General features: G+C 28.3%; 2 protein-coding genes across 3 annotated transcripts; one reads left to right on the top strand and one right to left on the bottom strand.

The window, feature by feature from the left end:
* Positions 1 to 3,353: 3,353 nt before the first annotated feature.
* Positions 3,354 to 5,426, top strand: LOC122498900 (putative nuclease HARBI1). 2 transcript variants are annotated; one of them, XM_043606895.1, is made up of 4 exons: positions 3,354 to 3,527; positions 4,075 to 4,360; positions 4,445 to 5,039; positions 5,116 to 5,426. In XM_043606895.1, exons 2-4 carry the CDS (start codon positions 4,093 to 4,095, stop codon positions 5,126 to 5,128), a joined length of 876 nt encoding a protein of 291 aa, XP_043462830.1. In that variant the 5' UTR covers positions 3,354 to 3,527; positions 4,075 to 4,092; the 3' UTR covers positions 5,129 to 5,426. The 2 variants fall into 2 exon arrangements, with proteins under 2 accessions (XP_043462830.1, XP_043462831.1); XM_043606896.1 differs by lacking the exon at positions 3,354 to 3,527 and adding an exon at positions 3,623 to 3,851.
* A 5,538-nt stretch (positions 5,427 to 10,964) lies between these two features.
* LOC122498939 lies at positions 10,965 to 11,694 on the bottom strand. Its single transcript, XM_043606940.1, has 2 exons — positions 11,507 to 11,694; positions 10,965 to 11,434 (listed from the first exon to the last, which is right to left on the bottom strand). Exons 1-2 carry the CDS (start codon positions 11,636 to 11,638, stop codon positions 11,171 to 11,173), a joined length of 396 nt encoding a protein of 131 aa, XP_043462875.1. The 5' UTR covers positions 11,639 to 11,694; the 3' UTR covers positions 10,965 to 11,170.
* Positions 11,695 to 14,592: the final 2,898 nt, after the last annotated feature.

The raw sequence follows: 14,592 nt of genomic DNA, 5'->3' as shown, positions 1-14,592 counted from the left end.
ATGATTGGGCCCAGGATCAGCACTGTGGGTTTACCGCAGGGTTGTACACTGAGTCCAATTTTATATTCCGTTTACACGCGAAAAATCCACGAAATTCTTCCTACTGACTTACATGATACATGATGATTACATGATACATGATTCCTACTGACTTACATTCTTCCTACATGACTGTATAATAATCGAATTTGCCGATGACATTGCAATACTCACAAAATCCAATGACCCAATCCAATGTATTACATCTTTCCAACTTTGCCTTAATAATCTTTCTACGTTTTTATCCGATAGAGGATTGGAGATTTGTCCAGAAAAAACCAAACTTATCCTATTCAACAGACTTCAAATTGATTTTGAAAACCCTAATCTTGCTCTAAAATTAAATAATGCCAACATCTTTCCTTCCACTCATGCAAAGTTTCTAGGCATAATACTAGATTATAGTCTTACCTTCGATAATCACTTCGCATACCTTCTAGAACGACTAAATAAAGTCTTAAATATAATTAAGGCTTTGAGAGGAACATGGTGGGGTGCCCACCCGTATATTCTTCTCACAGTGTATAGATCACTTATTAGAAGTTGCATTGAATATGGATCTCACATTTATTGTTTTAAAAACCATAAGCTATTTGATAAACTTGCTAAATTGAGAAATAGCGCTATCAGATTAGCCCTTGGATATAGAATGAGCACCCCAATTAACGTTATGTTGGCAGAATCTTGCGAACCTTTACTCAAAATTAGATTTTACTTCCTAACAAAGAAATATTTGATAAAAATATCATCAATTCTGAATCATCCACTCTATAACAAATTAACAGAACTTCTAAGATTGGCCTCCCCTAAAAATCCCTACAATGTTTTGAACTCTTTCACTCTCTTATCGGCTTTCCAATCAGTCACCATATTTCAACGATTAATTAAAAAGTCTACGATTCTTCCATATTACGAACTTCCCTATTGTGACCACTTATTCTTTCCAAAAGTAATCACTGACATAGGACATGAGATTCAAAAATCAATTGATCATCCACTATTATTCCGAGACATATTAAACAATAAATTTAACAATCATTTATGTTTTTATACTGACGGCTCCAAAACGGAAAACCTAAAAAGAGCGGGATGCGCCTCAATTTGTCCTTCAACTAATCTCTCTCTATCGTGGAAATTGGATTGTACTGCTTCCATTTTCTCAATAGAAGCTTTCTCTATATTTCTGACTCTTGATCATATCATAAACAATAGCTTAAATAAAGTCGCTATATTTTCCGATTCTTTAAGTGTGTTGACGAGTGTCTCATCACCCAATCCATCCAATATTAATTCATACATCATATTTCTAATTAGAAATAGATTATCTGTATTATCGTCCTTAGACTATGACATTTCTTTAATTTGGATACCTGGGCACTTAGGCTTAGAAGGGAATGAAACTGCAGATAAAGCTGCAAAACTAGCATCGATTAATGGTCCCATGCTGAATATTGGAATACCACATACAGATCTTACTTCTGTGTTTCGAGAGACTCTCTACAGAAAATGTCATGAATACTATATAACTAGAAGACAATCATTTAGAGTTTACTATACCGAAAAATACTATCAACCTCGAAGAAAACCCTGGTTTGCTTCATTTTCCGCCAAAAGAGAATGGATTGTATCCATCTGCATGATGAGAAGCAATCATAATTCACTTAACGAAAGCTTACATAGAAAACACATTGTTTCATCTCCTGCATGTCCTTGTGACCCTGCAATTGACGAAGATTTAGAACACGTACTATGGAACTGCCCAAGATTTAACAATATCAGACCAAAATTAATTCACCAACTTTCGAAACTACTCAGATACCTTGCTCCCTTTAATAGTGAAATTCTCTTACTAAATCCATCTATAAGTGTATCATCATACTTATTCAATTATTTGAAAAAACTCAACTACGAATTTAAATTTTAAAAAAAATTCCCGCCAAGTGTATTAAATACGAATCAGATACGAACTCTACGAAATACGCGAGTGATATATAGAGCTACATTCACATTATTTGGTCATGGCTATATGTACAGGACATCATGTCCACACAAAGCCAACGCATGCGATCTACTATCGCATTTATAAGAAGAAGAAGAAGAGACCCATCGGTGAAAGGGCGTCATTGTGTGGATACGGATTACTACTTTTCCGAGTAAAAATCTTTACGAAATAGTAATAATTGCTCAGAATTGGTAATAAAAGTTGCTTTGCTCAGAGTATTAATTGCTCGGGTCATTTTAAATAATACTCGGCCTTTAGTAAAATTTAGATTCCTTGAAGTAAATTATACTTTTTTAAAAATCCCAGTAAAAAAAAAGTATTGAGTGGAGCGTTTAGGAATTGAGTGAAGCTCTGAGCCAATACGGATTCGAGTAAAAACCGTATTGGGACGTTTGACTCAATCTTTTTTTCATCCGCCGAATACGGTCTTATTTTAGCATTAAAATTAAAATCACATGAGCAGAGTACACATTATAAATTGAAAGCACAATTGTCCTGGAATGTAAAAATGCCGATTTCGATAAGAAACAGTGAATATTTGTTAAAAATTGGTAAAAGCAAAGTTTGACAAGCGCGACTGAATTTACCATGTGAATAAATGAAGTGGTAAGTTTAAATGGACTTTGCTTTTACCAATTTTTAACAAATATTCACTGTTTCTTATCGAAATCGGCATTTTTACATTCCCGGACAATTGTGCTTTCAATTTATAATGTGTACTCTGCTCATGTGATTTTAATTTTAATGCTAAAATAAGACCGTATTCGGCGGATGAAAAAAAGATTGAGTCAAACGACCCAATACGGTTTTTACTCGAATCCGCATTGGCTCAGAGCTTCACTCAATTCCTAAACGCTCCACTCAATACTTTTTTTTGTACTGGGAAAGTAAAAATCGTTTGAAAACGAAGCAAAAGTTACTATTTCTTGAGCAGTTTCAAAATTACTACTTGAAAGTAGTAATTTTTCATCGAAAATAGTATAATTATTACTATTTATTGTAAATTGTGACATTGTAATAGACATTGTGAGGTAAATCCTCACTTAAATTAATGCTTGAGTTATGTTATAGTAAAGCTTGGTTCATAGATGTTTTGGAGGTTAGATTCAAATAAAATTCAAGTTTTGCTGAATTTGAATTAAATTTATAATTAATTAATTTAAGGTTAAATTATTAAGAAAACCCTGATAAATTTTACAGGGTCTATGAATCTATGAACCAAGCTTCACTATAACATAACCAAGAATCTCTCATAAATTCATAATCTATGGTTATCATCTACTAACTTCACTCTGAGAGACTTAGGGCCGGTTCCACAACTTTATTTAACCAGAGTTTAAGACAGTAAACTTGGTTTAGTGAAAATCATGCGTTCCACAATTTTTTAAACTCGGGTTAAAATGGCTAATCTCAGGTTGAAATTAACCGACCAAAGTTGGAGGTTTAACTCTTAAACCTCGGTTAAATCTCTCCCCACCATAGTACAGTACGTCATATATATATTATTTTGAAGTTGAGGTTAAGTTTGTAATAAAGCATAATAGTTTTATCATGTATATAATATAATATTAAAACTTAAGTGTAAAAAATAGAAAATGGCAAATCAACGGCTTATAGATTATATTTTATCATCGTCAGATGATGAAGAATTTTTTTATGCTGATCGAAGACCACAAATTTATAGAGAACGACGAAATTTTTTCGAAGAGTTTGATGACATTGACTTTCAAACTCGTTTTAGATTGTCAAAGAATAGTGTTAATGAAGTGTTAACAGAAATAAGAGCTGAATTAGAACATAGAACACAACAGTAAATAAATATATATTTTATTAATTATTTCTACAAGTCATTGTAATTTAACACCATTCAAATGACGTTTGAATTTATAGGTTATATGTCCAAATAATATCGACTTGAGTATTTCTAGAATAGTATACATCAATTTTAGTAATATACAAAGTTTCGAATATTTCAATTTATTCTTATTTTATACTTTTTATTAGCAAAATTTTATGTTTTGTATATGTTTCAGAAATAAAGCAATTCTCCCATGAATCAACTTTTACTTACACTGAGATTTTATGCAACTGGAAGTCATTTGATTTCAGCTGGGGATTTTTCCGGTGTCAGTAAGACAAGTGCACATAGAATTGTACATAGAGTAACTATTGCTATTGCTCGACTACGACCGAATTATGTAAAATTTCCAGTAATAGCGGATGCTATAAAACGTAAACAGATAAAATTTTTCAATTTTGCTCGATTTCCGAAAGTTTTAGGAGCCTTGGATTGCACTCATATTAAAATTCAATCACTTGGTAATTTTATGTTTGTCAATTCTCCACTCTGTATAATCTAACAATTTAAAAAAGTGAAAATATCTAATTGCTTTATCTGTACAGGTGGGAATGAAGCAGAAATTTTTAGAAATCGTAAAGGATACTTTTCTATGAACGTTCAAGCAGTATGTAATAAAGATTTGGAATTTATCGACATTGTAGCTCGATGGCCTGGATCAGCTCATGATAGTACTATTTTCAACAACTCACGAATACGAGCCTTGTTTGAAGCTGGTACATTTGGTGACAGATTATTGATAGGGGATAGTGGCTATCTACTTCGTTCATATATTATGACACCGCTTCTCAATCCAAGGACACGCAATGAACAATTATATAACGAATCTTTAATAAGAACGCGAAACACCATTGAAAGAACTTTTGGTGTATGGAAAAGGCGATTTCCCATTTTAGCTCTGGGAACCAGATTTCAAAAAATGGATTCAATAATGGCAATGATAGTTGCAACTGCAGTATTACATAATATTTGTCGAAAATCAGGAGAGCCATTACCACCAGATGATCCTCAAGTACAATTACCTGTGCCATGGGAACAGATCTTGGAGGAAGGAAGAATGCCAGAGGTACATAATGGACCAAATATCAGGTTACAAGGGAATCAAGTTCAACAATCACTAATCAATGGATACTTCAGAATGTATGTAAAAATATTTTATTTTTCTATTTTTATATTAATTAGCAGGTAGATAAATAAACTGTTGTTGTAATTTTAGGTTGCTGCAATAATACAGGATGACGTACGTGAATATGTTACCTGTGCCATTGGAACAGAGCTTGGAGGAAGGAAGAATTAAGAAGAAGAATTATTGATTATTACACATGTACAGGAATGTACATTGTTTTGAAATTCAACATAAATTTTTTTGGCATAATTTTAGTATATTTTTTATTTCTTTTGATTGTTGTGATTGTTTATAAAAAATGGAAAAATATAATTTTTACCTATGCATAATAATACTTTTAAGTATAAATAAGTGTCAATCGAAATTAGCAAAACTATACAAAAAATAAAGCAATTATATGTAACAGACTTCAAAAATCTATTATAGTATAACACATGTACAGGAATGAATTATGAAAATTTTCAATTTGTAAAAAATATATTTTGTAATATTTCAGATTTTGTCCCACTACACTTCTTAAAATAATAAATTTCTGAACAGGTTCAGTCCAGATGCAAATAACAAATTATATAAAAATATACCCACACAGCACATATGATATTTCCTAAATATTTCCTGAATATTTCACTGAAAGATTGAAATATTTCAGTGCAAGGTTCTTGAAATATTGCTGCAAATTGAAAATGTCCGCCTATATGAAATATTGACGCGAAAGTTTAGAAAATATTTCATTGAAATATTCCTGCAATATTACACATGACGATTCTGCAATATTCTGAAAATATTTTACAAAATAAAAAAATTTGTTAAACACCTGAAATCAATAGGAATTTTGTGAAATATTTTAAAACCCATAGGATTCTAGAAAGCTGAAAATATTTCAATGAAATATTTTCTAAAACTTTCGCGTCAATATATGAGTCGTCGGATCTTATAACGGCACATAATATTTCCACAGGGGTTTGAGTTGGCCCCTGAAAGTTGAAAAATTAATTTAAAAAAAAAAATTTGTTTAAATTACTTCTGAATAGGAAATTTTATTGCGCATCTTTTTTCTTCGATAAAAATTTTTCGTATCTATTAAGGTTTTAGAAGAAAACGCAAAAAACTAATTTTTTTATGAAATAACATTTCATTCATTTTTTCTCTTCAACTCGTTCTAAAATGAAAAGTTATTAATATTTTTTCATGAAATTCACAGGAGTTATAGTTTATGCTATCCTTTTGGTGAAAAATATTAAAAATTATAAATTTTTGAATTTAAAAAACAATTATTAATAATTTCTTTAATCAATGTTCAACTAATGCTTGATAATTTTCAAACGCTTCGTTTATCCAGGAAATTTTTACGGAGAACAAACTTCCAGTGAATGAAATGTTTATAGATATATAAATAAGTTTTCTATAAAGTTTGATTTCAATTCCATTAGCCGTTTACGAAATATTATCAATAATATTTTCGCGGCGCTACGAACGTAAACACAGTACTCTGAGGTTAACGTATATACTACTTTTTTCATTATAATTTTTAACAAATTACTTGTATTTTATTTAAAATATAAAAAAAGATATATTTTTTATAAAGGCAAAGTAATTTAATAAGTTTTGATTACTGAATAAAATGTAAACATTTATTAAAATAAATATAAAATAACATTAATTATTACATTAGATTTAAATAATCGTTTAAAATAAAAGCTTGTAAACATTTAATATTGTTATAAATAAATATGTCACAATTATGAAGTATTAACATCTTTCTAAATAAATTTTTTTCAATAATATAAAACATATATGGAAAAAGGAATTAATCTATCAAACGAGGATACTATAGTATAGAGTGGTGCTAAGCGTTAACCTTAGAGTACTGTGTTTACGTTCGTAGCGCCGCGAAAATATTATTGATAATATTTCGTAAATGGATAATGGAATTGAAATCAAACTTTATAGAAAACTTATTTATATATCTATATACATTTCATTCACTGGAAGTTTGTTCTCCGTAAAAATTTCCTGGATAAACGAAGCGTTTGAAAATTATCAAGCATTAATTGAACATTGATTAAAGAAATTATTAATAATTGTTTTTTAAATTCAAAAATTTATAATTTTTAATATTTTTTCACCAAAAGGATAGCATAAACTATAACTCCCGTGAATTTCATGAAAAAATATTAATAACTTTTCATTTTAGAACGAGTTGAAGAGAAAAAATGAATGAAATGTTATTTCATAAAAAAATTAGTTTTTTGCTTTTTCTTCTAAAACCTTAATAGATACGAAAAATTTTTATAGAAGAAAAAAGATGCGCAATAAAATTTCCTATTCAGAAGTAATTTAAACAAATTTTTTTTTTTAAATTAATTTTTCAACCTTCAGGGGCCAACTCAAACCCCTGTGGAAATTTTATGTGTCGTTATAAGATCCGACGACTCATATCATATAGGCGGACATTTTAAATTTGCAGCAATATTTCAAGAACCTTGCACTGAAATATTTCAATCTTTCAGTGAAATATTCAGGGAATATTTTGAAAATAACATGTGCTGTGTGGGTATATATATATATCCTTATTAATAAAATCAGACTTTTGTCTGTACATTGCATAGAATTCAAAATTTCTATTATATTCCTTATTTTTACACTCTAAGGAATGCGAAAATACTATTAAGAAAATTATGTGTGTATGTGTATATGTGTGTATGTGTGTATGTGTGTATGTGTGTATGTGTGTATGTGTGTATGTATGTCCGCAAATTTTCGACCGCGTATCACGGAAAAAAGGTTCGATCGTTTGAAGTGAAACTTGGCAGTCTTTTAGGCATTAGCCTAACTTAAAATCCTAGCGATAGTAGATTAAAAAATATTAATATGGACGAAAGTTATGCCATTTTTTCAAAAATTCGAAATTTTTAGTTTTTTCATATACTTTAGTGAATTGTACTTAAACTTGGTACAGGGTTAATTTTAGTGTTTCTTATTAAGATTTAATCGTCAGAATAATAAAATTTTGAATAACAAATAAAAAGTGTTAGATTTAAATATTGAAAAATTAAAAAATTAAAAATTGAAATTTTTTTGTAATTAATTTTTATACGGTTGTATTTCTTAGGTCAACAATAAAAATTTGTTGTTGAAATCATAAGTTTACTTTCTTAAAAAAATTCTATTAGGTCAGAATATTAACAATATCCATATAATTAATATGAGACTTTTGTCAGTATATTGCACAGAATTCAAAATTGCTATTATATTATATTAATTAATGATCAAAAAATGAAAAACTCAAATTTCATTCTGATGACTAAATTGTAATAAAAAATACTAAAATTAACCCTGTATCAAATTTAAGTAAAATTGATGACAATAATTATTTCAAAAGATTAATTTTGAATTTTAAAAATTTTGATAATATATAGCACTAGCTGTTGTACCCGTCTTCGACGGGTTTTAGTTTCTACCAATACATTTAACAATGTTTCTACCAATCTGGAAAATCAAAAATACCCGGGAATTTAATTTCACCGGAAAATTAATAATTAGTAACCATTAGCTATTTCGGTAGTATAATTATACTATTTGAATAGTCTCCACCCTTTAGCAAAAAATCAAAAATTATCAAAAATTCGAGAAACCGAATTTCTTAAAATTTAACATTTTTTTCTTCTCTTTTATATCATTAAGCTTCATTATTTTTGTACTCTTCAAAAATACTTTACTTATATTTAATAGTCTCCACCCTTTGGTAAAAAATCTAAAATTATGGAAAATTAGCAAAAATTCAAAAAACGGAATTTCTTAAAATTCAACATTTTTTCTTCTCTTTTATGGCTTTTGGCTTCATTATTTTTGGGCTCTTCAAAAATACTTAACCTAATTTGTTATCTCCACCCTTTGGTAAAAAATCTAAAATTATGGAAAAATAGCAAAAATGCAAAAAAATGAATTTCTTAAAATTCAACATTTTTCCTTCTTTTTATGGCATTTAGCTTTATTATTTTTGTGCTCTTAAAAATACTTTACTTATTCAATAGTCTCCACCCTTCGGTAAAAAATCTAAAATTATGGAAAATTAGCAAAAATTCAAAAATCCGAATTTCTTAAAATTTAACATTTTTTCTTCTTTTTTATGGCATTTAGCTTAATTATTTTGGTTTAATGTAGCAAATTTCTTACTTAACATACTGATCTTTAAATAAAAAACTTTAATAACTTTTCCTGAAAAGCTTGCTTAAAGATTAAAAATCACTATTTTCTTAGAAAAGAGTTAATCTAAAAAAACGAAAAAAAATTTCAAATACGTCTTTTTTAAAAATTTTATTGTAGAAATGGGTTTTATTTATCTGAAAAAGTTAGCTAATGATAGTTTTGCATTTATTTTACAAAAGATAAAAAATTTGCATTTTTTTGATTTTTCGAATTTTTTGGAAAAATGTCATAACTTTCGTTCAAGTTAATATTTTTTAATCGGATAAGGCTATGATTGTAAGTTACGTTAATACCTAATAGTAATATAATATCTTATTTAAAAGTTTTTATTTCGATCTAATAAAAATTTATTTCGTTTAAATAATTTTATTTAGTTAAATCAAATAAATCTTAATTGGATTAATTAAATAAATACTTGACTCTAATAAATGAATTTATTTAACACAAATAATTTCTAAATTTTATATTTTTTTATGGATTGCTTCTAAACTTTCTATAGTTGAGTATTACATGTTATTTATTAACATTTTAGCATAATTTTGCAAAAAATAATACTTTGTAACTAAAATGGAAATATAAAAATATTTTTAAAAAATCGAAAATTTCTAAATTTTACATTTTTCAATGGATAGCTTTTAAACTTTATATAATTGAATATTACATATTATTTAGTCACATTTTAGCATAATTTTTCAAAAATACTTTCTTATAACGAAGATGTAAGTATAAAAATGTTTTGAATATCAAAAAATTGAAAAAATTATCTTGATACCAATTGCTATGAAGCTTAATTCAATAGTATTTGTGGGCTCTCTGATTTAACTTTTAGAGATATCTTGATCAATGTAAAGACAAAAGTTTATCACGGTGTTTATTTTGGTTTAAAACATTTTCCGGCTTTGTCCAAATTTTTCCTGGTTTATTCGACGCGTGTTTTTTAATAATACATTTAACAGGGTGTCTACCAACCAGAAAAGACGTAAAATATCAGGGAATTTAATGTAACCGAGAAAAACTGGATCTACTTGCTATACAATTAGTTCGAATTAGACTGTACTATAACTCAAAAAACTGGAGGAAATTTTAGATTGATTTTAATACATTATATTGATTGAAGTACTACAAATTGAGAAATATTGTTTTCTGCATTTGAATTAGTTAAAAATAACTAATTTGATAATAAAAAGTCGGTCACTGTTTCAAATGGTATTATTTTCCTAATGAAATAGACAATAGTAACTAATTATTATTTTTTCCCTGTCAAATCAAATTCCCGGCTATTTTCCGGTTTTCTAGGTTGGTAGATACACTGTTAAGTGCATTATCAGAAACTACAACCCGTCGAAGACGGGTACGACAGCTAGTATATATATATATATATATATATATATATATATATATATATATATATATATATATATATTAAAGTTGATTCCTAATAATAAAGACGGAGATCATAAATTCTTTACAACTACTAAATTAAAGTTTTTTCTAATTACATTAATATTTAAAAAGGCATAAACTTTGAAATTAAAAAATTTGTTTAAACTTTAAACATCGTAATACATTAGAAATTATTAAAAACATGAAAAATGTTATAAAAATATAAAAATTAACTTTCTTAACTACAATAAACTCTTAAACACAATTAACTTTTATTACACTTTTTTAAATTTCTGTCAAAAGATTGGATAGGATAAATTTCCTTTTAAAACTTCTTCATAGATCTCCAGTTTTTTTTTCGCAGCTTCCACTTCAATTTTTTCTTTCTCTAATCGAGTGTGAAGTATTTCTATTTCTATTGCTGATTTTGTGGAGGCTTCTGCTTTAAAAATTTCCACTAACTCATGCTTAGATTTTGACAAAATTGTTAGGGAATTATTTCTGGTAGCAGCACTTCCTTTGATTCTTTGTTGCTTCGGCTTACATCGTTGCTTTACAGTTGGTTCCTTTTTTCAATAGGGGCAGTTTTTACTTCCAATGCCGAACTTTTCTTCTGCCTTAGCAAGTTTGGGTTCCATTCCGACCAATCTTGGTTTTCATTGTTAGTCATGTCTACACATTCTGACAAATCTTGGTTGACATTACTTGTCATGTCAATACATTCAGACAAATCTTGGTTGACATTACTTGTCATGTCAATACATTCAGATGAATCTTGCTTGACATTATTTGGCATGTCCACAGCTTTATCAAGAACCTACAAACATTATTATTTTTCAAATTTTCACATTTTAAGTAAAAAAAAATAAATTGAAAAAAAGGAAATTACCCCTATCAGTATGCATTTATCTCCATTTTGATCCTCTACTAAATGTTCCTGGTAATGCTTACTTTCAAATTCATCGATAACAATTTCATCGGAATCAAAAGGATTCGCAAGTCCACTCACAGAAGTCTCCATTAACGCTTTTACGCGTTCAGCTAATGGATCTTCATTTATTTCAATTTGTCCTCCACACGGAGAGAAATCTGTTGCTATTATTGCTTGCAGAATCTTTACAAATTTTATTAGTCACTGCTGAATAGAATTTTAGCTTGAGGTTATAATAATTTATATACGAAATCATCTATTTAATGTAATGGAGAGTTCGATGCAATAAAAACAAAAAGCAGCTGCTAATTTTGCACGAAATCTTTATTATAAATATAAAGAGAACGTGCTATAAAAGTATTAGATTCTTCTTATAAGAATCGCTCGAACTCCGACTGATTTTCAGGCGGACTTTATACAACACAATCTTACTTGCGTGTACGCACATATAACTCACACACACATATATTTCTCTGGATGGTTTCGAGGAACGGAACGCGTACAAAGCGGTGACGTTTGCAATAACATAACCTAACAATTTTCACATGTTGCTTATATATTCAAACACGAATAAAAATGCAATAATTTTTAAATAATATACTTACTATTAAATAAATATTATCTTTTTATAACAGCAACAAGTATTAAATACTACATATAATATATAATGTTTTACAGGACGACAAAACTGTCCAGAGAAATATATGTGTGTGTGAGTTATATGTGCGTATACACAGGTAAGATTGTGTTGTATAAAGTCCGCCTGAAAATCAGTCGGAGTTCGAGCGATTCTTATAAGAAGAATCTAATACTTTTATAGCACGTTCTCTTTGTATTTATAATAAAGATTTCGTGCAAAATTAGCTACTGTCTCTTATGCTTATTGCATTGAAAGTATTTTTACAATAAGTATATGAATCCATGCTAAAAATATAAGAGAAACGTTAAGCAATTTAAGTTATGTGCTCTTTCGAGTAATATTAGCAGCAGATTTCTCTCCGTGCACCTAATTCAAAATAAAATATAGTTTATTAATACAAAAGTAAAACTTTAAAGTGTTAATAACAATTGATGTTTAATTATATTACATACAATCGAAACTATTTTAAATAACGTAATTAGTTCATAAAACTAATTTAAAACCAATCGTATAAGTACAGTTCAAAATAATTTCTAATGTAAACCAGATAAATAATTTAAGTTTTTTTTAACATATACTTCTTTATTGAATAAAAATCTTGCTTATATTAGAATTTTTATTTCATAAGCGCTATTAATAAACATTCTTTACGCATGTTTTAAATTACCTTTTGTTAACATAATGTTCTTATAGACAGTATTATAATTATAAATAAAAATAATTACCTGTGAGGAAACGTCCTTTTCTAATTTCAGCAAAATATTTTTTGCTTTTCTTTTTACAATTCTTCCAACATGTCCTTAAAGAATCAACCGTCCTATAATTAGATATATTATTGCTATTATAAGTTGCTGCTATTTGCTTCCAGCAAGCTTCTTTGGTTTTTACAGATACAGCATCCGTACTTCTATTTTCTATAATATGTTGATTTTCTTGTATTAAATTAACTAAATTTCCTTTTTCCACTTCACTATAATTTGCTCCTCTTTTCCTTTCTCCAGACATTTTTAAAACGTTTAAAACTATTAACGCACTTTTAACACAAACAATTCAGAAAGATTCCAACATGTGTCAACGCTTTTCATTTTCGAAACATGTGTCAATGTTCCGCTTTTTACTTCGACCAATGAAAACGTCTGCTACAGTAGAAATGTGAGGGAAAATAGAATTACGACGAAGGAGGTATACGTTTAGTTAAACGACGCTCAAAAAACCTGTTGTGGAACGCATGACTCGTTAACTCGCGGTTAACGCTCTGGTTAAAAATGAACTTGGTTTAAGTAAACTCGGTTTAAAGTCGAAGTTGTGGAACCGGCCCTTATTATTTTAATTTTATTTATTACTTCCTCATAGAGGAAGTATTGTAATACCAAAATTTTTCGAATTCGATTTTTTGACATATCTTTATGTTATTTGACCTCAGGAGTTCAAAAATGACATTTTTAAAAAATGTCATTCCGTATGTGTGTGTGTGTAAACATCACATTTTCATAAATATCTAGAAATCTTAAAGAGCTTTTGGGTTGAATTTTTTTTTAAATTGTAGATCTCACCTGCGGACATAAAGTGAGAGTACTTTCTGATATATTAATAAAGTTTAACTAAATTTTTTTTTATTTTTAATTTTGCAAAAAAAAGTTTTTTGCCCATAACTTTAAAAAAATGATAAGGCACCTATAAATGTTTTTCCATAATTTTGTAGAGTTTTTTTAGACGCATCTTTTGAGCCCTAATTGAACATTTTTCGTCCATATTTACCGGAGTTATTAAACTTTTAAAAATCAAAAATTTTGGAAAATAAGACTTTTTTGAAAATTCTGTTGAAAAACGTAGAAGTAACTTTAAAATTATCATTATCAACTTGTAGAATATTAAAAAACGCTTCGATTGACCTTTTTTTGAACCCAATTCGATAATAAATTTCGAAATTATTGGTATTTTAAAAACCAAAAATTGTGGAAAATTATTTTTTCTCAACTTTTTTGTTTGAAAATTTTTGTTTAACTATTAAATTATTGTAACTATTTTGTAGGGTATTTAAAAATTCATTGATTGACCTAAAATTCAATCACTTTTACGATATTTATAAAAAGTTATTCATATCCCAGACAACAATTATGCGTCGCACTTGGTGGCACTTCGGGCGCAGGACATGCGAGTCACGCGGTGCGTGCATAATGAAACGCATTTAGCTGTCACTCGTTCTGCACGGAGAAACTTTTTCTTATAATATTAAATATATTTGGTTATGTTTATTCTAAAAGTACGTTAGAATGTGAGGATTTTTCGTGCGTTGTGCTAATAATTTCAACATTAATACGAAAATATGATAAATTCGTTATATATTAAGCAACCTTCGGTGTACAAAAATTACTATCTGCATTAGAAATAGTCTTATTTTTCT

This window comes from Leptopilina heterotoma, unplaced genomic scaffold, assembly GCF_015476425.1.
Source record: "Leptopilina heterotoma isolate Lh14 unplaced genomic scaffold, ASM1547642v1 Lhet_161, whole genome shotgun sequence".
Taxonomy (NCBI): domain Eukaryota; kingdom Metazoa; phylum Arthropoda; class Insecta; order Hymenoptera; family Figitidae; genus Leptopilina; species Leptopilina heterotoma.
Note: the sequence above shows the minus strand (reverse complement) of the source record. Positions and strands in the feature narration are given on the sequence as shown.

What these genes read in the sequence shown, in the direction of transcription:
- LOC122498900 (XM_043606895.1), top strand. Translation starts at nt 4,093, where the DNA reads ATGAATCAACTTTTACTTACACTGAGATTTTATGCAACTGGAAGTCAT. An exon ending in TATTAAAATTCAATCACTTG is followed by an intron (nt 4,361 to 4,444) that starts GTAATTTTATGT and finishes TTATCTGTACAG; the next exon opens with GTGGGAATGAAGCAGAAATT.
- LOC122498939 (XM_043606940.1), bottom strand. Translation starts at nt 11,638, where the DNA reads ATGGAGACTTCTGTGAGTGGACTTGCGAATCCTTTTGATTCCGATGAA. An exon ending in ATAAATGCATACTGATAGGG is followed by an intron (nt 11,435 to 11,506) that starts GTAATTTCCTTT and finishes TAATGTTTGTAG; the next exon opens with GTTCTTGATAAAGCTGTGGA.